Source organism: Scyliorhinus canicula, chromosome 4 (assembly GCF_902713615.1).
Source record: "Scyliorhinus canicula chromosome 4, sScyCan1.1, whole genome shotgun sequence".
Classification (NCBI taxonomy): domain Eukaryota; kingdom Metazoa; phylum Chordata; class Chondrichthyes; order Carcharhiniformes; family Scyliorhinidae; genus Scyliorhinus; species Scyliorhinus canicula.
This window is the reverse complement of record NC_052149.1, coordinates 232,332,653-232,358,186: the sequence shown is the minus strand read 5'-3', so window position 1 is coordinate 232,358,186 and position 25,534 is coordinate 232,332,653. Positions and strand designations below refer to the sequence as shown.

At 50.7% G+C, this 25,534-nt stretch overlaps 1 protein-coding gene across 2 annotated transcripts in view; it reads left to right on the top strand.

Annotated features, from left to right (window-relative positions):
* Window positions 1-25,534, top strand: part of LOC119965451 (protein NDNF-like) — a 34,282-nt gene that overhangs the window by 3,135 nt on the left and 5,613 nt on the right. Inside the window, exons 2-4 of one of the 2 annotated variants that reach the window (XM_038796246.1) lie at window positions 263-398; window positions 19,218-19,443; window positions 21,651-21,775. In XM_038796246.1, coding sequence (XP_038652174.1) covers window positions 332-398; window positions 19,218-19,443; window positions 21,651-21,775 — 418 coding nt within the window. In that variant the 5' untranslated portion in view covers window positions 263-331. Of the gene's footprint in view, window positions 1-262; window positions 399-9,172; window positions 9,571-19,217; window positions 19,444-21,650; window positions 21,776-25,534 lie in introns of those variants that run through there. The other variant, XM_038796247.1, reaches the window with a different exon arrangement.

Below are 25,534 nucleotides of genomic sequence, written 5' to 3'. Positions count from 1 at the left end.
GGACAGTTTAGTCGAGGATGAGTGAGTATACCCTCTCCCCCACCCCCGCCAATCACTCCAACATGGAGACAGTTTGTAAGGAATCGGTTAATTCTGCTCACTGTACTTACTGTAACAGAAAGTGCCAAATGTTCAAACTCAGGCGTTCCCAAGCCACGCGATGCTTGTTCAACACTTCATTCATCCAACCATTTGCAACAGCTTGCTGGCTTTCCCAACTGCTTATCTATTAGACTTATTTACTTCACTGTATAAATGTCAGGCCCTTTTGCTCGTTCGTTGGACTTCACCTCGGACCAGAGTCGCGACTGGCGCCAGGAACCGAATCCCGATGCCACCGTCGAACCCCGGGGTCCCCGACGAGCAGATGGGCGTGAGATTCTTGTGTTATCTTCTTGGTTTGCATTCTTATTTTATATTCTTATATTATTTTCTTATGTGTATTATTTTTGCTAATAAAGTAGAGTCGAAACATTTCTGTTGTTCGCTTTATTGCATTGTGTCCGAATCATAAATTCTGCCCTGAGGGCAGCACGGTAGCATAGTGATTAGCACAATTGCTTCACAGCTCCAGGGTCCCAGGTTCGATTTCCGGCTTGGGTCACTGTCTCTGTGGAGTCTGCACGTTCTCCCCGTGTGTGCGTGGGTTTACTCCGGGTGCTCCGGTTTCCTCCCACAGTCCAAAGACGTGCAGGTTAGGTGGATTGGTCATGCTAAATTGCCCTTAGTGTCCAAAATTGCCCTTAGTGTTGGTTGAGTGGGGTTACTGGGTTATGGGGATAGGGTGGTGTGGGCTTGGGTAGGGTGCTCTTTCCAAGAGCTGGTGCAGACTCAATGGGCCGAATGGCCTCCTTCTGCACTGTAAATTCTATGCTCTATTCTATGATAAAGAACCCTTGGAATAATCCAAGACACAGATCTGTCAGGGAAGTGATTGACAAAAACATCCCCAGGCGTTCATTTCAACTGCCGGAAGTTTTCTATAGCGGTTTCGCATCCTCAGGACATCTCAATGCATCTGAAAGTTCACCCTTCACGGCCGCCATAGTGGGAAAGGAAAATTCAGCAGATAGTGTGTGCACAGCTCTCCAAGAGTTATGTATGCCAGTTGATGCTTTCTTGTGATGCTAAGGAAGGGATATTGGCTCGGACAACTCCCCTACCTTTATTAGTATAGTTAGTTTTTCATTCGTTCACAGGATGACAACCACATTGCTGTGGGATTGGAGTCACGTGTAGGCCAGATCGGGTAAGGATGGAAAACGCCATTCCCTAAGGGACATTAGCGAACCAGATGGGCCTTTACAACAATTAAGTAATTACGAGGTCACTAATAATTAGCTTTTCATTCCAGATTTAATGAATGTAGTTTCTTCTGGCACTGTGGTGGGACCGAGCTCATGTATCTGGATCAGGATAACATACTAACAAAACCAACATATTTTCTATCAGTTCTTGAGATTTTTAAAATCCAGCTGAAGAGGCTGAGATGATTTCAATTTGATCTCCCACCTGAAGAACGGCAGCTCTGACAGTGGAGCACTGCCACCCTCTCTCTCCATCTCTGTCACCCTCACTTTGTCTGAACATGTCTCTCTGCTTCTCACTTTTCTCTCTATTACTCGATTTGCATTTCCGAGGTTGTGGCTTCATGTCCTTACCTGCCCCGACATGCCATTGATTTTTTTATTTAAGAGATAAATGAGACGGTAGCACTGTTGCTTCACAGCTCCAAGGTCCCAGGTTCGATTCCCGGCTGGGTCACTGTCTGTGCGGAGTCTGCACATTCTCCCAGTGTCTGTGTGGGTTCCCTCCAGGTGCTCCGGTTTCCTCCCACAAGCCCCGAAAGACGTGCTGTTAGGTAATTTGGACATTCTGAATTCTCCCTCTTTACTACTAATAATAATAATTGCTTATTGTCACGAGTAGGCTTCAATGAAGTTACTGTGACAAGACCCTAGTCGCCACATTCCGGTGTCTGTTCGGGGTACCTGAACAGGCGCTGGAATGTGGCGACTAGGGGTTTTTCACAGTAACTTCATTGCAGTGTTAGTGTAAGCCTACCTGTGACAAGAATAAAGATTATTATTTTTTATCACATCTATGAGCCAACACCAGAAATTGGTCAACTGCTGGACTGTTTCTCAAACCCAAACGGGAACCTCCTGCTATCCTCACCCAGTCCGTGTTTACATTTGCCTCCAGTCCCACGCTGCAGTAATTGAGAATGAATGTTTAATACCCAAGTGAAAAGGTCACCAATATCCGACCTTAAAAACGTACAAGCAAAATACCACAGATACAGCCAGTGTGAAATCAAGGCCGAAATCAATGGAATTGTTCCCCGGGTCAAGGAACATCTGTGAAGATAAACTCCACAAGGCAGAAACAATGGACTGAAGTGTGAAAATCAGCAGGTTGTGAAGAAGAGAGAAACAAATAATGGAAAGGTTTTTGTTTTTCTTCTCTTTCACTCTCTTTTCCTACATCTCTCCCTCTTTGTATCTCTGTGCCTCTTTCCCCCCCCCTCTCTCTCTCTTCCTCTGTCTCTGCGCTTCTTGATGATGAAATGTTAATGATTTTGGGCATTGGTTGATGAAGTACCTGAACAATTATAAAGAGCGAGACTCCACCCAGTGGGAAAGGGCGTGGGGAGGGAGGAGGATCTGCTCAGAAGCCTGCCCCTGGGCCTGACCAGGGTGGCCATTAACAAATCCATGTGCGGAGGAGGGCGGATGCTGTCCATGTTACCGGATGGCTGATCGCTGGTCAAGGCAGATTACCTCAAGGTGAGTCCGTCAATTCTCAACATCCAGACCTGGTACCATGATGTGTTGGGTAAGCTGGGTCGATGTGGACTGCGTTTGATGCAGTGTAGAGAGAGAGACAGGCTTCCAACACTTGATGAGATGCAACACGATTTTATTTAACATCTAAACTATATTACATGTTCAACTGTGGGTTGACACTATGCTGACTTGACTGGAGACCTGAGGCTAGCCTGACCAGACTAACTGACTCCCACATGGTGCTTGTTCTAGCTGCTGCTCACGAGCTCTGACTGTCTCAGGGGCTGGATCCCGAGAGAGCGGGAAACCTGGTGCCCTCTGGCTTTATAGTGGTCGTGTCCTGTCTGGTGATTGGCTGCTGTGTTCTGTGTGTTCATTGGTCATCCTGTGTGTCAATCACTGCCTGTCGGCACGCCATCATATACCTGTCTGTATATTATGACAGGAGGGGGGGGGGGGGGGTTGTCCGACGTGACTGTCTTCCCCTCGACCGCAGCTACGCTCATGGCCTGGAGAGGGAGCACGGGATGTCCACCGGCAGGCTCCAGGCCTTCCGCCACGTGGGCGCACCATCATCCCTAGCAATTATATTTTGGCTTTGTTGGTTAAGTTTCCTTGGACATTTTGTGTCACTTGCAGGGCCCCACCTCGGGGCTGTCACCCCCTCTGGTTTATTCGTTCATTTCTGATTATTTATTTTATTCAGAGCATAAAGAGAGATTCTGCCATGACTGGTGGACTAGTAAATGTAATGTAAATAAAGAAATTGTTAGGAAAAGGAATTGTGTAAAGTTTTATTCTTCACAATGAGCTTGGAATCATTTTGATGTCTCTAAATCCTTCTTTCCGTTCTTGTCTCTGTCTGTGTCTGTCTATCTCTCCCTCTATGTCTCTCTCTCTCTCTCTCGAATGCCCTCTCTCTTTGAGACCCTTACGCCCTCTCTCTGCGCCTCTGCCTTTCTCTCTCTTTCTCTTGCTCTCTGTGTGCCTTTTACGTCCTGGGCGGGATTCTCTGGTCCCTGACGCCGAAACTGCGTTTGCCGATCGGCCGGACAATCCCTGTTTGCAATGAAATCGAGGGCGGTGCCGCTTTCGCGATTCGCCGCCCCCTCCAAAGCAGCGTATTCAGCGTATGAATGGCCTCAGGACATTGCCTGAGAACCACCCCCTGATGCTCCGCCCCCCCCCGACCGGTCGCGTTGCTATTTTTTGTTGGGCATGGCGGCTGCGGACTCAGAGCAGCGCTGCCACAGTCGGGGGAGAGCCGATCTGCGGGCAGGGGGTACTTTGACATGGGCTGGGGGCACTGTTGGGGATGGTCCAGGCGACCAAAGGGGGGGGGGGGGGCACTATTTGGCAGGCCGGGCCCGCGTGTGCGGCCACGGTCCCGGCAATTCTCCGGCCGTATCGGCAGCTAGAGCCGGGCGCTCTACGCTACCGGCATGCTGGCCCCCAGCAAAACGGAGGATCGGTGGCAATTTTGCGCCGATTTTACGGTCTTAAAACGGCACCGTTCCCGGCCGGCGACAGGACACAGTCTGAAAATTGGAGAATCCAGTCCCTTGTGTTTTCCTCTCTCTCTCTCTCGTGTCTCTAACTCCCTCTCTGTCTCTGTCTGCTTATAGTTCAGGAATGGGAGCTTCCTGGATGATTCCCCCACCCCACCCCATCCCAACCTGTCCCCTAACCTGAAGTACTGAGTGCCCTACCCCCAGGCACTGAATGTGTGTGACCCGCTCAGAGAGAAGGCTTCAAAGGGGATCGCCAAAATTCCGGGATTCTCTCGACCTCCGACTGAACTCCAAAGGGTTTTCCTTTCTAAGAAGAACATGTCTCCTTGATTTTTGTTTGTCAATTCAACAACGCCGCTCTCCTTTGGCTGTTTTCAATCAGTTTGGGATTTTTAGCTGATGGGATACATGTGGGGTAAAGCAAGGCAAAATGCACACAGTCTCAAATCTTTTCAAAACAATCTGTGTCTTCAATCATTGATGGGTTTGCTTCAAGTGCTTTCCATTATTACAGCTGCCTGACCATCTAATCTCCTTTAATGCTTCATTTCTGAACTATTAACCAGTTCCCTCCAACCCTGTCTTAGAATCTCCCAGATCTCTGCACTCGTCCAGTTCTGACCTTCTGCAGCACCCCCAGTTACCATCGCTCCACCATTGGCGGCCATGCCTGCAGCTGCCTGGGCCCCTAACCTCTGCAAATTCTTCCCTCAACCTCTCTTTAGGTCTCTCCTCAAGCCTTACCTCTTTGTCCAAGCATTTGGCCGCCTCATATCTCACCATGGCTACTCCAGGGCGGAGCTTCATGGGTTTTCAACAAGGCTCAAGGAATTATTTAAATATAACGCATTGCCCCAAAATGTTTCTGGTTAGGATTTATGTTTGAGTTCTCTTTTTTCTAACAGTATGCCTCACCCCAGCGTGTCGCTCTGTCCGGAGAAACGCGCACGCACGTGCCGGTCCCCTGATATCCCAGCTGACCGTCCTGACTGTGTGTCGCTACATAGCAGTGAGACCCTGAGCCTCGCAGCCAGAAGTTGCGGAGTTGACCCAGGACATCTCCAGGCAGATGTGTAAAGTGTGCAAAGGGATCAGGTGGGCTATAACGCCTTGCACAGCCTCGATAGCTCCCAAAACACCAAGCAAGCAAGGCTTGAAATATAGTCATTGTCACTGTTGTAATATATTGCTGAAAATAGAGACAGTTTACTGAAGCTTTTCATCTGGCACCCATCAGGACAAACAGGAATGCCAAATTTCAAACTATCACCACAATTTATACCACAGGAAGAAAAGGTGTTGATTGGTTGGCAAGTTGACTCTGATTAGCCGAGCCATTGCCATGAAAGCAACGGGGAAACCATGGGCTCCCCAAGCTCCCGGGTAATTCAAAAGGTGGCAGAAGGCTTGAACATGGTCCTCTTGTTTGCAGAGAACAGCTTCCTGTGTATGAATGAATGTCGCTTCCAGCGAGCGTGAATGAGACATGCAACAAACTCAGCCGATTATCTTAATATTGTTGTTAGAGTTGCTGTAAGCACACTCAGGATTGTTCAGTAAGTGCTGCCCAATTGCAGAATCATACCTAACAGGTGGCGATGTTCCCAGGTATCTACTGCCCTTGTCCTTCTAGACGGCAGTGGTTGTGGGTTTGGAAGATGCTGTCAAAGGAGCCTTGATGAATTCCTGCAGTGCATCTTGTAGACGGTACACATGGCTGCCACAGTACGTTGGTGGTGGGGGGAGTCAATGTTTGTGGATGGGGTGCCAGTCAAGCAGGGCTGCTTTGTCCTGGATGGTGTCCAACCTTTGGAGCGTTGTGGGAAATTGAGCAGACAGATGGCCGGTGAAATTTAAGGTGGAGGAGTGTGATGGTCAGGAGAACAAGGAGAGGAAAATATTTACCATATTACACAATTTTAAAGAGGCTGACGGGACAGAGATGTTGTGGTGAATGGACACAAATCTTTAATGCTAGCAGAGCAAGTTAAAAAGGCTGTTTTAGAAAAGCACTTAAATGGCCAGAGGAAGGCCTTCCCTGTAATCGAGGACCCAGGAGGTGGGAATTCCACCTCTCGCAAAGAGGCTGTCCGCCAATCAGAGGCTGACATCTCTCCCGTGCAGGCAGCGCCACTGGGACCGGTGGCAGCTACTGGCACTGCACCCACCAGAGGCCGAGGTTCAGTGAGGGTCCCAGGCCACAGGTGAGTGGGGTGGGGTGGGGCTCACGGGAAGTGGGGGCAAGGGTGCCAGAAGAAAGGGAAGGGGCTGGTTCTGAGTGGGGCCCCCCTTCCTGACATCAGGATATCTTGATCGGGCCCTGATTATCTGACAATCCGAACCCGCAAGTGATACCGACTGTCCCATCCTCCACTGGTTAAACGTCCTTCCCACCCAGAACTTACTGGGAGAAGAATCACGATCCTGGCAATGTGCTCTCTGGACTCTCTCGCCCAGTTAAATGCCAATCCCCACTTCCCCAGACTCCATCTCACCCTAGGGAAGGGCAGTTTGCACTCAAAGGGTTAAAATTGGGGTCACAGAATATAAAAGAATGGAAATTGTAATACACCTTTAGAAAATGCTGACTAAGCCCCAGCTGTGTTTAATTCCGGGCTCCAGGCTGTCGGAAGGATGGCTGGGCCTTGGGAAAGTGAGAAGGAATCTTATTGGATGAGGGATTTCAGTTAATGCGGAATCGACTGGAGAAGCTGGGATTATTTTCCTTGGAGCAGGGAAGGTTAAGTGGAGATTTAAAGGAGCTTTTGAGAGAGTAAACAGGGAGAGACTGTTTCCATTGGCAGGAGGGCCATTAATCCGAGCGCACGGGTTTAAAATTCTCAGCAAAAGGACCAGCGGGGGAGCTGAGGAGAATTATTGTTACACGGCGGGTTCCTGCATTCTGGAATGTGTTGCCTGAAAGGGGGGGTGGAAGCAGATTCAACAACAACTTTTCAAAAGAAGGGAGTTTGCTAAGTCCTTGAGGGGGTAGGTTGGCGGCCCTACGGGGAAAGGGGAAGGGAAATGGGATTCACCTGATAGTTGTTCTCAGCAGAGGCGGGATGGAGGGAACGGCATCGCTTGGTGTTGTATCGTCCGTGAGTGAGATCCAGCGGGGGCGACTCGCACCAGAGATCTGACCCCCGGAGCAGGGAGCCAAACTTCGCAGGCGATGAGAGAGGGGTTGGGGGAGGGGTTGTGGTGAAAGTTGACTGCACGCATGAGTGATTGGCTGATGGTTGTTTTTTGTCAAATCAAGTACATTAACAGGTTGACAGGGTTCTACTGAAGTCCATGTTGCCAATAGTCACAAAGGGGATAACGAAGAGACGGATATTCCTCAACCCATCAACCGCATCTCTCAGAATAACCAGCATTGAACTGGAATGGGAGGCTCAATCTCAAAACTCTCATCCCTGTTTTCATATCCCTCCATGGCCTCATTCCCCTGCACACCCCCCTCACTATCTCTGTAACCTCCTCCAACCCCTCAATCCCTGGGGTCTCCGCATTCCTCTAATTCAACCACCCGAGTTTCCTCAGGTTTCACTCCTCCACCATTGGTGGTTGAGCCTTCAGCCGGCTTGGCGCTAAACTCTCGAATTCTCCGCCTACGCGCTCCCCTCCTTAAAACCTACATTTTTCACCCAGCTTTAGGTCACCAGTCCTAACATTCCCTTACGCGACTCAGTGTCAAATTCTGTTTGATCGCTTTCCTGGGAGGTACCTTGGGAAGTTATAGAATTTCATAGAATTTACAGTGCAGAAGGAGGCCATTCGGCCCATCGAGTCAACACTGGCTCGTGGAAAGAGCACCCTAACTGAGGTCAACACCTCCACCCTATCCCCATAACCCAGTAAACCCAACTAACACTAAGGGCAATTTGGACCCTAAGGACAATTTAGCACGGCCAATCCACCTAACCTGCACATCTTTGGACTGTGGGAGGAAACAGGAGCCCCCGGAGGAAACCCACACAGACACGGGGAGAACGTGCAGACTCCACACAGACAGTGACCCAAGCTGGAAATCGAACCTGGGACCCTGGAGCTGTGAAGCATTTGTGCTAACCACTATGCTACCGTGCTGCCCTACGTTTTACCATGGTTAAAGAGACAAGATACATGTAACAATATTGTCACCGTTTGCAAGTGTTTCAAATTGCATCCATGTCCAACGGTTCCCTTGCCCCCTCTCATGAGGCCCCACCTTGGTTTCCAATTGCCCCAACACTCCAAATTCACAATCCCTATTCCTTGCTGAGCCAGGAGATGGCGGGTTTGAAACCACAATCTGGAGACGTCTGTACAGCGTACAGGGCTGACTCTCGTGCTGCAGTACTGAGGGGGTGCCACTCTGCTGTCTTCCTGACGAGATGCTAGACTGAGGCCTTCGTCTGCCCTCTCGGCTGGGTGTAAACGATCCGACGGCCGCTATTTCGACACACAGTTGGGGAGCCCTCCCCGGCTCCCAATATTTATTCCTCAATCAACAGCACGGATTATTATCACATTGCCGTTTGCGTGAGAACTTGCTGCATGCAAACGTTGCTCGCTGTGGTTTCCCATCTTCCAACAGTGGGCTGCACCTCACCAGCACTTAGGTGTGTGGAGGGCTTCGGGATGTCCTGAGATCACTGTAGGGATGGAGCCTCTCTGTCTAACTCAGACGCCGGAGTTCTGCTGTCTGAGCCACGCTGACTTTGCAGAATTCCCCCTGAACAAGGTTTTATTGTGCTGCCATCCTTTCTTGCAATTGAAAAGAAAAAAGAAATTCATTTGGTCTAACCCGCAAACAGGGCTGGTTAATGCATGATTGTGGTAAGAGGTGTTCCCCCTTCGGTTTAGCAAGTGGCTCCTTGCTCTGCACATTCAGCATGATTTGCTTGCTCGGTATATATTTTTTTTCTTTGCCTTGTTTTAATCGCTGGGAGCTTCCGCAGCCCAGTTGCAAAGTGAGTGAAAAGCTCGGGGCACAGTCAGTTTGTAATCACTGCCTGGTGTGCGTAATGCAAATCTACCTTGTTCACCAACACATTGACAGAGGCAAGGGATCGCAACTACACATTCTGGCCCACCTCGTCTTTGAGTAAATCTCCCCACCCCGCCACGCAGAGCAAATTCTGCGGAGGGGTTTGGGAGAGTGACGTTTTCTTGCTTTTATTCTTCCTCAACCGCAACTCCATTCAGTCCGGGAAATGCGCCTGGGATTTTAACAGGGGCTCTGGAATTCTCGATCGACTAGATTGGGGACAACGCTGAAGCAACAGGTAAGAGCCCCTTTTAGTTCTGACAACTTGCAAATCTATTCAGAGTCTTCTTCGTTTTTCTCTGCGGAGCGGTCTTAACCCTTTCACTGGCCAAAGGTGAATGCGTTGATTCGCCTGATGGTTTAAACAGATGTGTCGGTACGTTGCAGTCCCTCCTCGAATTTACGATTTAACCTGCCTGGGTGACATCCCACTTGAGTCACAAATAAAGGAAATTCAGGAGCAAGAGAATGACCCGTCTGAACGATCAGAGACTGAACGGGTCAGCAGATGGTCAGAGGTTACCAGTACCATCATTAATAAGAGGACGCATTGAAGGGATGGAATGGGCTGGATCGAGGTTAGAGGAACTCTAACTTACGGCATCATGTTTATCTGGGAGGGGGAGATGCTGTAACAATGGGTAAAATTGTGGCCCCAACAGAAGGTTTGCGAAGGTGATTTTTGTTCGTGCTGTAGGTAAGCCTGAAATGGTTACATTTTAAATCTGAACGAGAGGCAGGAAACTCAAATACAAGAGAGAGGGTGAAGTATTCCCCCAGCCCGAACACCTCCTCATTTGGGTTCATTAAACAGAGTGGGTTTCCCAAGTGAAGGAAGTAGCAAAATATTACATATTGGGGTCGGGATCAGACAGACTTGATCCGGGACTGGGGTCGGGATCAGACAGACTTGATCCTGGACTGGGGTCGGGATCAGACTGACTTGATCCTGGACTGGGGTCGGGATCAGACTGGCTTGATCCGGGACTGGGGTCGGGATCAGACTGACTTGATCCTGGACTGGGGTCGGGATCAGACTGGCTTGATCCGGGACTGGGGTCGGGATCAGACTGGCTTGATCCGGGACTGGGGTCGGGATCAGACTGACTTGATCCTGGACTGGGGTCGGGATCAGACTGACTTGATCCGGGACTGGGGTCGGGATCAGACAGACTTGATCCTGGACTGGGGTCGGGATCAGACGGAATTTTTCTTCTTTCTTTATTATTACTGTCACAAGTAGGCTTACATTAACGCTGCAATGAAGTCACTATGAAAAGTCCCTAGCCGCCACACTCCGGCGCCTGTTCGGGTACACAGAGGGAGAATTCAGAATGTCCAATTCACCCAACAGCAAGTCTTGTGGGAGCAAACTGGAGCGCCCGGAGGAAACCCACGCAGACACGGGGAGAACGTGCAGGCTCCGCACAGACAGTGACCCAAGCCGGGAATCGAACCTGGTACCCTGGAGCTGTGAAGCAACAATGCTAACCACTGTGCTACCATGCTGCCCCGGACAGTTATAGGTCGTTAGAGAAATTGAGAGTTCTTAGTATGAGTTTAGATACAGGAATCAGCTGTTCAGCTCCTCGATCTTGGTATTTAGTTAGCACTGTGCCATCTAGACCTTCAACCTTGCCAGATTGTTCCATCCATTGAGATTTGCCTGATCGCTATCTCCTCACCCACCATCAATCTGATATCAGTTGACACCAGGCTGTCAGTCACGTCCTTTTGTGTTCAGCCTTTCTCCCACCCTTCAACTGAAACATTGCCTGACGGATTCACTCCAACACTATCTGGCTCTCATTCGAGAGTTATGCCTCTTGTTCCAGACCCACCCCCCCTCCCACCACCTGGGGAAATAACTTCCCAATACTACCCGATCGTTGTAAACACCTCGACCGGATCATCACTCAGTCTGCTCAACTCAAAGGAAGGCAAGTCTAGATTATGCAAACAGAGCTAATAATTTAACCCTTTTAGCTCCAATATCATTCTGTACGGCACGGCTCCCCCTGGTGGAGGAGATTCACCAGGAGGCTGCCTGGGCTGGAGCGTTTCAGCCATGAAGAGAGGCTGGTTAGGCTGGGCTTGTTTTCTCTGGAGCAGGGAAGGCTGAGGAGGAACCAAATTAAGAGGGACACAAGATAGGGTGGATAGGAAGGAACTTTTACCCTTAGCAGGGGGGGGGGGGGGGGTCAATGACCAGGCGATATAGATTTAGGTTAGGGGCAGGAGGTTTAGAAACGATTTGAGGAAAACCTTTTTCACCCAGAGGGGTGGGTGGGAGTCTGGAACTCGCAGCCTGAAAGGGTGGGAGAGGCGGGAACCCTCACAGTATTTAGATCAGCATTTGAAATGCCACAGCACACAATGCTACGGACTAAGTGCTGGGAAATGGGATTAGAGTAAATAGGTGCTTGATGGTCAGCATAGACACGCTGGGCTGAAGGGCCACTTTCTGTGCTGTAAAGTCAATGGCTCTGTGACTCCAGCTGGAGTCTCTCCGAGGCTCTTACCCTCACACATCACTTGCTCACTTTTCTATTCCCAGTCCGCCTTGAGGTAAAGGCCAACACTCCATTCCTTTCTTTGATTAATTCTTGAACCCATCAGCTGTCAGCATTCTGCAGAGACCGTTCCCTCCCAGACAATCTAGTCCACTCCTCCACCATACCCAGTACCTCTCCCATCACCCATGGCACCTTCCCATATGATCGCAGAAGGTGTAACACCTGCCCCTTTACCTCTTCCATGCTGAACATCCCAGGCCCAAAACACTCATTCCAGGTTAAGCCGCGTTTCACTTGCATCTCTTCCAATTTGGTCTACTGCATTCGCTGCTCCCAATGTGGTCTCCTCTAGATCGGAGAGACCAAACGCAGACAGGGTGATCGCTTTGTTGAGCATCTTCGGTCTGTGCGCATTCAGGACCCTGATCTTCCTGTTGCTTGCCATTTTGACACAAGACCCAGCTCCCATGCCCACATGTCTGTTCTTGGCCTGCTGCAATGTTCCAGTGAAGCTCAATGCAAACTGGAGGAACAACATCTCATCTTCCGGTTAGGCACGCTACAGCCTTCCGGTCTGAACATCGAATTCAACAACTTCAGATGATCAGCTCCACCCCACCTCGACCCATTTATTTTCATTCAATTTCATTTTAACTGTCTTTTACATTTTATTTCTTTCTTGTCTTTCTTTATATATATATACATATATACAGAGAGAGAGAGAGAGAAAGCGAGAGGGAGGGTTGCACTGTCAGAGGGTCAGTACTGAGGGAGCGCCGCACTGTCAGAGGGTCAGTACTGAGGGAGTGCTGCACTGTCAGAGGGTCAGTACTGAGGGAGTGCTGCATTGTCAGAGGGTCAGTGCTGAGGGAGTGCTGCACTGTCAGAGGGTCAGTACTGAGGGAGTGCTGCACTGTCAGAGGGTCAGTACTGAGGGAGTGCTGCATTGTCAGAGGATCAGTACTGAGGGAGCGCTGCACTGTCAGAGGGTCAGTACTGAGGGAGCGCCGCACTGTCAGAGGGTCAGTACTGAGGGAGTGCTGCACTGTCAGAGGGTCAGTACTGAGGGAGTGCTGCATTGTCAGAGGGTCAGTACTGAGGGAGTGCTGCACTGTCAGAGGGTCAGTACTGAGGGAGTGCCGCACTGTCAGAGGGTCAGTACTGAGGGAGTGCTGCACTGTCAGAGGGTCAGTACTGAGGGAGCGCCGCACTGTCAGAGGGTCAGTACTGAGGGAGCGCTGCACTGTCAGAGGGTCAGTACTGAGGGAGTGCTGCACTGTCAGAGGGTCAATACTGGGGGAGTGCTGCACTGTCAGAGGGTCAGTACTGAGAGAGTGCTGCACTGTCAGAGGGTCAGTACTGAGGGAGTGCTGCACTGTCAGAGGATCAGTACTGAGGGAGTGCTGCACTGTCAGAGGGTCAGTACTGAGGGAGTGCTGCACTGTCAGAGGGTCAGTACTGAGGGAGTGCTGCACTGTCAGAGGGTCAGTACTGAGGGAGTGCTGCACTGTCAGAGGCTCAGTACTGAGGGAGTGCTGCACTGTCAGAGGGTCAGTACTGAGGAAGTGCTGCACTGTCAGAGGGTCAGTACTGAGGGAGTGCTGCACTGTCAGAGGGTCAGTACTGAGGAAGTGCTGCACTGTCAGAGGGTCAGTACTGAGGGAGTGCCACACTGTCAGAGGGTCAGTACTGAGGGAGTGCTGCACTGTCAAAGGGTCAGTACTGAGGGAGTGCTGCACTGTCAGAGGGTCAGTACTGGGGGAGTGCTGCACTGTCAGAGGGTCAGTACTGAGGGAGTGCCGCACTGTCAGAGGGGCAGTACTGAGGGAGTGCCGTACTGTCAGAGGGTCAGTACTGAGGGAGTCTAGCACTGTCAAAGGGTCAGTACTGAGGGAGCGCCGCACTGTCAGAGGGTCAGTACTGAGGGAGCGCCGCACTGTCAGAGGGTCAGTACTGAGGGAGTGCTGCACTGTCAGAGGGTCAGTACTGAGGGAGTGCTGCACTGTCAGGGGGTCAGTACTGAGGGAGTGCTGCCCTGTCAGAGAGTCAGTACTGAGGGAGTGCTGCACTGTCAGAGGGTCAGTACTGAGGGAGTGCCGCACTGTCAGAGGGTCAGTACTGAGGGAGTGCTGCACTGTCAGAGGGTCAGTACTGAGGGAGTGCTGCACTGTCAGAGGGTCAGTACTGAGGAAGTGCTGCACTGTCAGAGGGGCAGTACTGAGGGAGTGCCGCACCGTCAGAGGGTCAGTACTGAGGGAGTGCTGCACTGTCAGAGGGTCAGTACTGAGGGAGTGCTGCACTGTCAGAGGGTCAGTACTGAGGGAGTGCCGCACTGTCAGAGGGTCAGTGCTGAGGGAGTGCTGCACTGTCAGAGGGTCAGTACTGAGGGAGTGCTGCACTGTCAGAGGGTCAGTACTGAGGGAGTGCTGCACTGTCAGAGGGTCAGTACTGAGGGTTTTGGAATAGTGCATTGGGTTTGTTGCACATTGACCAGAACTGGCTGTTGTTTTACCTTTTCAGAGGGGAGTTTGTTCTCGTGTTCTGGCCAATATTTATCCCTCATCCAGCATCCTGAAAGCATTGGTTATGATCACATTGCTGTATGTGGGATCTTGCTGTGTGTAGACTAGCTGCTGTGTTTCCCAGACAACAGCTGCTAATTTTCAAATTACTTAATTGTCTTTAATGCATATTGGGGTATTGTGTCTGTGAAAAACAGGATATAATAGCAGGATAGTTGCTGAGAGGTTGTTTCCCCTTGTGGGAGAGTCTGGGACCAGAGGGCAGAATCTCAGAGTGAGGAGTTGCCCATCTCAGACAGAGATGAGGAGGAATTTATTTTCTCAGAGGGAGGTGAATCTGTGGAAGTCTTTACCGCAGAGAGCTGTAGAGGCCGGGTCATTAAATATGATCAAGGCTGAGAGAGACAGATTTTTAATCAGTGAGGAAATCGAGGTTATGGGGATAAGGTGGGAAAGTGGATGTCATGATCTTATTGAATGTTGGAGCAGACTCGATGGGCCGATTCTGCTGATCCTACGTGTTATGAGGTTGTAGTCCAGGATTTTGTTCCTTTTAGGATATAGAACATACAGTGCAGAAGGAGGCCATTCGGCCCATCGAGTCTGCACTGACCCACTTAAACCCTCACTTCCACCCTATCCCCGTAACCCAATAACCCCTCCTCACCTTTTTGGGCCCCAAGGGCAATTTATCATGGCCAATCCACCTAACCTGCACGTCTTTGGACTGTGGGAGGAAACCAGAGCACCCGGAGGAAACCCACGCAGACACGGGGAGAACGTGCAGACTCCACACAGACAGTGATCCAGCGGGGAATCGAACCTGGGACCCTGGCACTGTGAAGCCACAGTGCTAGCCACTTGTGCTATCTTGCTGCCCTTGCCTTTAATACGATATGGAATGTTTTATGTCTACCTGACGTTACTTTTCATGTTAACTATAACTCCATCGCTGCTTTTTAAAAAATTAATTTACTGGACTTATTTGTCGCTGGCTAGGCCAGCATTTATTGCCCATCCTTAGTTGTCCTTCAGAAGATGGTGGTGAGCTGCCTTCTTGAACCCCTGCAGTCCCCAAGATGTAGGTACACCCACTGTGCTATTAGGGACGGAGTTCCAGCACTTTGACCCAGTGACAGTGAAGGAACGGTGATGTATTTTAAAATTAGGGTGGTGAGTGACTTGGAGGGGAACCTCCAGGTGGTGGGGTTCCCAGGTATCTGCTGCTCTTGTCCTTCTAGATGGTAGTGGTGGTGGGTTTGGAAGGTGCTGCCTGAGGAACCTTGGTGAGTTACTGCAGTGCATCTTGTAGATGGTACACACGGCTGCCAATGTTCATCGGTGGTGGAGGGTTTGAATGTTTGTGGAAAGGGGAGCAATCAACTGGGCTGCTTTGTCCTGGATTGTGTTGAGCTTCTTGAGTGTTGTTGGAGCTACACTCATCCAGGCAAGTGGAGAGTATTCCATCGCACTCCTGACTTGTGCCTTGTAGATGGTGGACAGGCTTTGGGGGGTTAGGAGGTGAGTTACTCTCCGCAGGGCTGACAGCTTCTGACCTGCCCTGTATGACTGATCAAAGAACAATAAATTTGGAAATAAGACTGAGAGACAGTGCTGGTGACCATGACAACCATCATCGATTCTTGTAAAAACCCATCTGGTCCTTTCATGAAAGGAAATCTGCTGCCCTTACCTGGTCTGGCCTACATGTGTCTCCAGACCCATGGCAATGGGGTAGACTCTTAACTGCCCTCTCAAATTGCTGAGAAAGCTGCTCTTCAGTACGGGCAATTCAACCCTCTAGTTACATCACTCAACCAGATTGACCTGAGGTATTGGCTGGAATTTGTCCAGTTGGGTTGGGATACTGATATTGGGACCATATACGCATGCGCCCCCCCCCCCCCCCCCCCCCCAATGCCTGTGCTGCTCACTCACTGGTTCAACTGTGGTCAAGTAAGAGGCCACCTCGGTGTCTGCTGTTGGCGGGATCCCAGGGGTGGGAGGCCCAATCAGAGTGCCATCCGTCCCATAGGGAAAGCTGGACGCTCCTGAGGCAGCAAGGGGAGCACGAGGACACCTCAGCCTGGAGGTGATCGCGAGTGCCTTCTGCAAATTTGAGAATGAAGAGTCCCGCCGAATTATTAGTCCCTCTCATGCCTCGTTATATAAATATGGTGCAATGCCAGGCCTTAAAAATAAGGTTTAGTTTGATCGCCAAGCTCACCTAATCACCGGGAAAGAAAGCAATGTGATGACCTTAAAGATAATTTCAGTTTGGATATAGGGAGCGTCATCCTACAGGTATGAGGGTCTTGCCGGACAGAGAATATCTTCAGGCAACCTCAGACAAGTTCACGGTATAATAGCTCTGGAGGCCCGAGAGGGTGAGGCAACCAACGTTTATTTAGTTGACGTAAAGGCTGCTGCGCAGTTTACAACTCAACGGTCCCAGTTGGGACTAACGGAAGTGCTGGTCCCATTCCGGGCCGGCTTTTAAAGGACGTGTTTATGAGACCCAGCTGGGTGGGCCTCCACCCACTCGTGGAGAATCTCGGTCTACGAGCCCCACAGGGAGATCGATCGATGTGTCCCCGTGGGTCCCGTGAGGGTTATTGTATGAAGAATGTATGAATGTAAGAGCAGACAGTTTAGTGTGGATAGGTATGAGGGAGAAATAAAAACATGGGGCTGGATTCTCCGCCCCGCCGCGCCAGATTTTTGGTTCAGCACGTCAGCGGGATGTTCTGTTTTGTCGGCTGGTCAATGGGGGTTTCCCAGTGTGGGGCAGCCACATACCCTCGGGAAACCCCTGGGCTGCCGGCAAAACGGAGCATCCCGGCGGCGGAGAATCCAGCCCAAGGACTGGTGTTATGGGAGAGGTGTTTTCAGAACCCCAAAATGTATCATGGAGTTCAACCAACCCCACCTTTAATGGATTGTTGCTTTTGAAGCACACGGCTTGTTCCCCAGGTGTGGTATTACAATTATGGACACGTGGTTTTTAACACTAAACAATGTTTATTCCATGAACTCAACTTAACCTTTTAAATAAACATTGGATCACTTAACACCCCTTACTTCAAAGATAACCCCGAAAATAATACAACACTAAATAATCCCTCAAAATGTTCCTTTAAACATCCAAAAGACTTCACCCTTAACAACAGACGTGAGGTTACATTCAATATATTTATAGTCTTTGGATTTGCAGACATCCACAGACCCACTCTGTGTTTTCTTCCTGCAGCTCTTTGCAAAACACACAGACACTCCCAACGTCCTCCTCAAACTGAAACTAAAAACTTCAAAATTGCTGAGCTAAAGCCCAGCTCCACCCCCACTCTGACATCACTGCATTTCTTAAAGGTACATTACTTACACATCCATTTCTTAAAGGTGCTCTCACATGACAGTGGGAAAGTACACTGTTGGAACCAACAATTCTACAGACACGTGCTTGTAGGATTAGAATAGCGGTTTTAATATACTTACAACAGAGCCAGCCTGTTAGCCGTTGAACTTTCGGTGAACTGGCTGGCTGACTCTGTTGCACGGAGCTTTATACAGCAGCTCCAGGGCGATGAGTTCTGGGCGGGGCCAAGGGAGGAGCACGGTACAAACTCTCGAGTACTCCCAGAGCTACTCCCCCTGGTGGTCAGGTAGTGCAACTGCACTTACAATATTGATACATGTATCTACTTGGAACAGAGTGACATTGGTAACTATAATGTCGTGTGAATCTCATTCACCACATACACTGTGGTGCATTGTGCCTCAGAGATGTGCAGAGATGATACACCACTGTTTATGTGTTAACAAGAGTTTTATTCAATGCTTTAAAATATCCGCTCTCATGTTCACAGCACCAGTCTGGCTTCTGTTTCGAAATGACGACACCCAGGTTTAACAAATCCGATAGAGTGAGCAGTCAACAGACACACATAATCAAACACCGAGCAATTGAACATTACCTCCACTTAATGAGAGGACACTGAAGGATGATGAAGGACAGTGACCCAGAGATATAAACTACATAATTTCCCAACAGTTTGAATGCATGAAAATAATTGCCTTAAACTTTTTTAGAGTTTCGAGGCATCGAGTACACAAATAGTGTTAAAACATTTATACGTAATACTGAAGGTTTGGTCAAAGTGTTATGGATTTAAGCAGAGAGAAAGAGATGGGGATGTTTAGGGAGGAAATCCCACAGCTTAGGGCCCAGACGCAATCTCCAGTGATCGATTGATTAATAACACCTTCCAAACCCACGACCTCTACCATCTAGAAGGACAAGGCTCTCAAACACATGGGAACACCACCATCTGCAAGTTCCCCCCCCCCTCCCCCCTCCCAAGTCACTAAGCACCTTGACTTGGAAATATATCGGCCGTTCCTTCACTGTTACTGGGTCAAAGTCCTGGAACTCCCTCCCTAACAGCACAGTGGGTGTATCTACACCACAGGGACTGCAGCGGTGCGAGGAGGCAGCTCACCACCACCTTCTCCAGGGCAATTAGGAATGGGCATTAAATGCTGATTTAGCCAGCAACTCCCTCATCCCAGGAAAGGATAAAACAATTGGGCGATGTGCAGGGGGCCAGAATTGAAGGGGCGATTTTGGATAGGTAAAGGGTTGGAGGAAATTGCAGAGATAGAGCAGGAGGTCAGGCCCCGGAGGGATTTCAACGGGAAGGTGAGAATTTTAAATTCGGTGGTACCTCAACAAGACAGAAGCCTGGAGAAAACTCATCGATGCAATGCAGCAAGTCGGTGTGCGTTTTCTTGGTGAGCGATTTGAGGTTGCGGCGATGACTGATTTACCTATTTTTGTTTTGTTAAAGAACGTCCAGCTCCAGTGAGGAGTGTGTGGAACATGCTGCTTCCAGCCTGCAGGAACGTTCTCTCTCTGCATCTTCTCCTCAGCCTCGCTGGCTCCGCACAGAAGCTGCCAGGGAGAGATCTGACCATTGTGCAAAGTCTTTACAATCAGCTGACACCCCAGGACCTGACAGCCATACCAGATGGAACCGAAATCACCGGGTTTCTCCTGAAAGACACACCACAGAGGTAACTCAAAGGCAGGACGGTCGATCTTCCAGGCCAATCCCTGGGTAGGTGGGACTGTCCTGTGAGGAGAGATCGAGGAGATTGGACCCGTATTCACTAGGGTTCAGAAAAGTGAGCGGCAATTTCCTTAAAACAAACAAGTCTTTTACAGGGCTCAACAGGGTAGATGCAGGAAGGATGTTTCCCCTGGCCTGGGGGGGGATGGTGGGTGCGCGAGGTGGGGGGGGCTGCTCTGGGAGAGGGTGAGATGTCCAGAACAAATGGACACTGCCTCAGGATAAGGAGGAATTTCTTCACTCAGGGTGGGAAATCTTGAGAATTATCTCCCCGAAAAAGCAGTGGAGGGTCGGTCACTGGTTATCTTCGAGACTGAGGATAGTCTCGCAGATCCCACAGCTTAGGGCCCAGACGCAATCTCCAATGACCGATTGATTAATAACACCTTCCAAACCCACAACCTCTACCATCTAGAAGGACTATGCTCTCATACACATGGGAACACCACCATCTGCAAGTTCCCCCCCCCCCCCCCCCCCCCCCTCCCAAGTCACTAAGCACCTTGACTTGGAAATATATCGGCCGTTCCTTCACTGTCACTGGGTCAAAGTCCTGGAACTCCTGGGCTGGAGGCTGGAGAGACAGAGCAGGAGGTCAGGCCCCGGAGGGATTTGAACGGGAAGGTGAGAATTTTAAATTTGGTGGTACCTCAACAAGACAGAAGCCTGGAGAAAACTCATCGATGCAATATAGCAAGTCGGTGTGCGTTTTCTTGGAGGTAGAACCTGTGATTGGGAGCCAGGATGAATCGAATCACAAAGCACAGACGGAGGCCACTCTGACCCTCTGAATTCTTCAGCCAATTGATTTAAATCTGTGTCCCTTTGCTTACCCACCAATGGAAACAGCCTCTCTTTGTATACTCCATAAAAACACCTCACCATTTTAAATGCCTTGACCAAATCTCCTCCTTCACCTTCTCTGCTCTAGGGAGAACGATCCCAGTTTCTCCTAATCTCTGCACATAAACCCAGCTCCTCGTCTGGCACTTGGGCGTAGGGAGTAGGTGGAGGTTTATTTTATGTCAAGTCCAAAAGTGAACTCAAGTGGGGGAGGGGGAAGGTGGTGGATCCGGGGGGAGGGGGTGATGGGGGAAGGGGAGAAGGCAAGCGGACAGGCCTTAAGATGATTGAAAAGTTGTAAAATCAACAGGAACAATCGAGATGAACAATTTTTACAGCTGGCCTGTCCGATCCAATTTAGTGACCCGTTTCTCCAGAGACAGTTTGAATGACAAACTGACTGGAGAACACCTCAGGCACATGTTCATGTGCCACATAATTGGAAATTTAATTTACAAATATCCAGCTTCCTTCTCTTTTAATGAAGTTTGGAATTTGGAATTCTGACATTGTTTTATCAGATACCACCTACTCTCCCCATTCAGAATCATTCCTCTGTTTATCCCTCAAATTCTCACCATTCTCCATCCAGATATCCCCCTCATGTCTCCATGCAGACGCACTCACCTCCCTCTCCCCTCCAAACCCTCGTATTTTCCATTCAGACTCCTGCCCTCACTCTCCTCCCAGTCTGTGGCTCTTCCAAAAACCTCACCCACTCTCCTACCCGGCCCCCTTCCTACCCTTTTCCCAGGTCCTCCCTGTTCTCCCAGACCCTCCCTCACCCTCCTCCCATATGTTCCCCACACTCCTCCCAGATCTTCTGTCCCACTCTCTTCCCAGATCCTCTCTCCCACACTCCTCCCAGACCTTCTCTCCCACACTCCTCCCAGATCCTCCCTCCCACTCTCTTCCCAGATCCCCTCCCCCACTCTCTTCCCAGACCCCCTCCCCCATGCTCCTCCAAGACCCCCTCTCCCAATCTCCTCCCAGACCCCCTCCTCCACTCTCTTCCTTGACACTCCTCCCAGACCCTCTCTCCCACTCTGTTTCCAGACCCTCTCTCTCCACTCTCCTCACAAACTCTTTCCCATTCTTCTCTCCGTACTTCTCCCCACTCTCCTCCCAGATTCCCCCATTAATCATGTAGAGATTTTACGTGAGACGTGAATCATTTTTAAAGATAAATTAATGATTGCCTTGCCCGGGTGGACCCCAAGCACAGGGTTCATCCAACTACAGTTGGCTTGCTGACCGAACATCTGGAGATCATCCTTTTCATACTTAATGTTGTTTTGTTCCTTGAAGATACTACTTCATAGTGGAGGAGGACAACACACCTGTCACAGTGAGGGTCACACCGTGTGAAACACCTTTACAATGGACCCTCACAATTCAGGAGCTTGAGGACCAGTCAAGTGGAGATGGATCAGGTGAGGGAAAGACCAATGGCAGCTGAACTTTTATCTCCCTATCTCCGTAATCTCTTCCAGCTCTACACATCAATGTCCACTCCAATGCTCCCCCACCAATCCCTGATGTCGCACCAATGGGGGACGAATATTCAGCCCAGGTAGGCCCTGAGCTTGACAGTCTCCTCCCAAAACCTCTCCATCTCTCCCCCTCACTTGCCTCCTTGAAGACCCAATCAACCTCTTTGACCAAGGTTTTAGTCATCTTATATCACTTGGTGGCTCCATAAGACCATAAGGCATAGGTGCAGAATAAGGCAATCTGGCCCATCGAGTCTGCTCCGCCATTCAATCATGGCTGATATGTTTCTCATCCCCATTCTCCTGCCTTCTCCCCATAACCCCTGGCCCAGTGTCCAGTTTTATTTGATAATCATGCCTTTAGGAGGGGATGAGACACTGTTCCTGGAAAGATGGGAGTTCCCTCGGGTGGAGGAGGAGAGGGCGCAGGGATTGGGGGCCCCGTTCGGGCTGAGGGAGGTGATCGACGGCGTTGGTGCGATGCAGGCAGGGAAGGCCCCGGGACCGGACGGTTTCCCAGTGAAGTTTTACAAGGACTTTGGTACGGAGTTGGGGCCTCTGCTAATGAGGATGTACAATGAGGTAAGGGGTATTGAGGAGCTCCCCCCCCCCCACATTGTCGCAGGCATCCATTTCCCTGATTATGAGGAAAGGTAAGGACCCGGAGAAGTGTGGGTTGTACCGCCCAATTTTGCTGCTTAATATTAACGTAAAGTTGCTTCCGGTGGCGGCTATGAAGGAGTAGGTCGCACATTTGGTAGCTCCCGCTCGGGTAGGAACTTTGGACCTTTTTCCCCGATTCTTTGTCGGATCTGAAGTGGAAAATTGATGTTGGATGCAACTGTGACGAGGAATCCTACGTCAGTGCATGGAGAGGCGGACCAGGAGTGCTCACAAAGGAAGAAATAGGCGAACAGAGAAGGCTTGGGTTGAGGCTGCAGCGGGGGAAAGCAGGGCGGACGACTGGGGTCCTGGCGTGTTGACCCAGCGGTCAACGGAGCAGCTGATGCAGTTCATTCAGGAGGGCTTCGCCAAGCAGAAACAGGAATGCTTGGAGCCGATGAAGGAGTCGATTGCGCGGCTGGAACTCAGACTGGATGCTCAGGATCGGGCGATCCAGAAAGTGGAGAAGGCGCAGGCTGAGCAGGAGGAACATCAAACAGTGGTGGAGTTGAAGGTGGGGATGCTGAGAGACCAACAGAAAAAGCTCCTGGAGAAGGTGGCGGACCCAGAGAACAGGTCCCGCCAGCAGAACCTGAGAATCGAGTGTCTCCCAGAGGGATCTGAAGGGACGGACACAGGGGCATACAGAGCAGATATGTTTGAGAAGCTACTGGGAGATGGGACGTTCACCCGACCCTTGGAGGTGGACAGGGCTCACAGAGCGCTAGCGAGAAAGCCGCGTGCGGGGGACCCCCCCCCCCACCCCCCCCCACCCCCCCGAGGGCGATGGTGGTGAGACTCCACAGGTACCTGGACAAGGAGGGGCTGGTTTAGCTCACTGGGCTAAATCACTGGCTTTGAAAGCAGACCAAACAGGCCAGCAGCACGGTTCGATTCCCGTAACAGCCTCCCCGGACAGGCGCCGGAATGTGGCGACTAGGGGCTTTTCACAGTAACTTCATTGAAGCCTACTGGTGACAATAAGCGATTTTCATTTCATTTTCAGTGGAAGCAGAATCTTTGAATATTTTTTGAGGCAGAGCTCGATTCTTGATTAACAAAGGAGGTGAAAGGTTATTGGGAGAGGCAGGAATGTGGGGTTGAGGTTACAATCAGATCAGTCATGCAGGCTCGAGGGGCCGAGTGGCCTACTCCTGCTCCTGATGCGTATGTTTGTGCGAGAGAGTTGTCCTCTGCTGAAAGGCTGAGTGAATTGGGTCTATATTCTCTGAAGTTTAGAACAGTGCGAGGCGACCGCATTGAAACAGGCATTGATTCTGAAGGGGCAGATTGTTTCCCCAGGCTGGGGAATCTAGGGCACGGCAACAGTGTCACGATAAGGAGCCAATCATTTAAGAGTGAGATGGGGAGAAATTACTTCCCCTCAAGGGTTGTGAACCTTAATTAGGATTGTCCACCCCAGTGGGCTGGGCATTCCTCACATCTCCTCTTTGCTTTCTTAAACTCCATCCTGCACATTTTGTACTCCATTGCACAAGGAATGAGTGACACTTGGTATGAGTACCGCTGGGAATGTGTGACACTGGGAAGGAATTGCCATATATAGTTAAAGCTGAGATGGACCGATTTTGGTCTCTCAGGGAATCAACAGAGCGAGAGAGTGGGCAGCAGTGACAGAACTGACCAGTTAAGATATTGAATGGTGGAGCAGACTCAAAGGATTGAATGGACTTAGCCCTATCATGTTTTGAGATTCTTATGATTGAATGATACTGGGAGTGAGTGACACTGGGAGTCAGTGACACTGGGAGTGAGTGACACTGGGAGTGTGTGGCAGTGGGAGTGTGTGGCACTGGGAGTGTGTGGCAGTGGGAGTGTGTGGCACTGGGAGTGAGTGACACTGGGAGTCAGTGACACTGGGAGTGAGTGACACTGGGAGTGAGTGACACTGGGAATGTGTGGCACTGGGAGTGTGTGGCACTGGGAGTGAGTGACACTGGGAGTGTGTGGCAGTGGGAGTGTGTGACACTGGGAGTGTGTGACACTGGGAGTGTGTGGCACTGGGAGTGTGTGGCACTGGGAGTGTGTGACACTGGGAGTGAGTGACACTGGGAGGGAGTGACACTGGGAGTGAGTGACACTGGGAGTGAGTGACACTGGGAGTGTGTGGCAGTGGGAGTGTGTGGCACTGGGAATGTGTGGCACTGGGAGTGAGTGACACTGGGAGTCAGTGACGTGGGGGGTGTGTGACACTGGGAGTGAGTGACACTGGGAATGTGTGGCACTGGGAGTGTGTGGCACTGGGAGTGAGTGACACTGAGTGTGAGTGACACTGGGAGTCAGTGACGTGGGGGGTGTGTGACACTGGGAGTGAGTGACACTGGGAATGTGTGGCACTGGGAGTGTGTGGCACTGGGAGTGAGTGACACTGGGAGTCAGTGACGCGGGGAGTGAGTGACACTGGGAGTGAGTGACACTGGGAGTGAGTGACACTGGGAGTGAGTGACACTGGGAGTCAGTGACGCTGGGAGTGTGTGACACTGGGAGTCAGTGACGCTGGGAGTGAGTGACACTGGGAGCGAGTGACACTGGGAGTCAGTGACGCTGGGAGTGTGTGACACTGGGAGTCAGTGACACTGGGAATGTGTGGCACTGGGAGTGTGTGGCACTGGGAGTGAGTGACACTGGGAGTCAGTGACGCGGGGAGTGAGTGACACTGGGAGTGAGTGACACTGGGAGTCAGTGACACTGGGAGTGAGTGACACTGAGTGTGAGTGACACTGGGAGTGTGTGACACTGGGAGTCAGTGACACTGGGAGTCAGTGACACTGGGAATGTGTGGCACTGGGAGTGTGTGGCACTGGGAGTGAGTGACACTGGGAGTCAGTGACGCGGGGAGTGAGTGACACTGGGAGTCAGTGACACTGGGAGTGTGTGACACTGGGAGTGTGTGACACTGGGAGTGTGTGACACTGGGAGTGAGTGACACTGGGAGTCAGTGACGCTGGGAGTGTGTGACACTGGGAGTGTGTGACACTGGGAGTGTGTGACACTGGGAGTGAGTGACACTGGGAG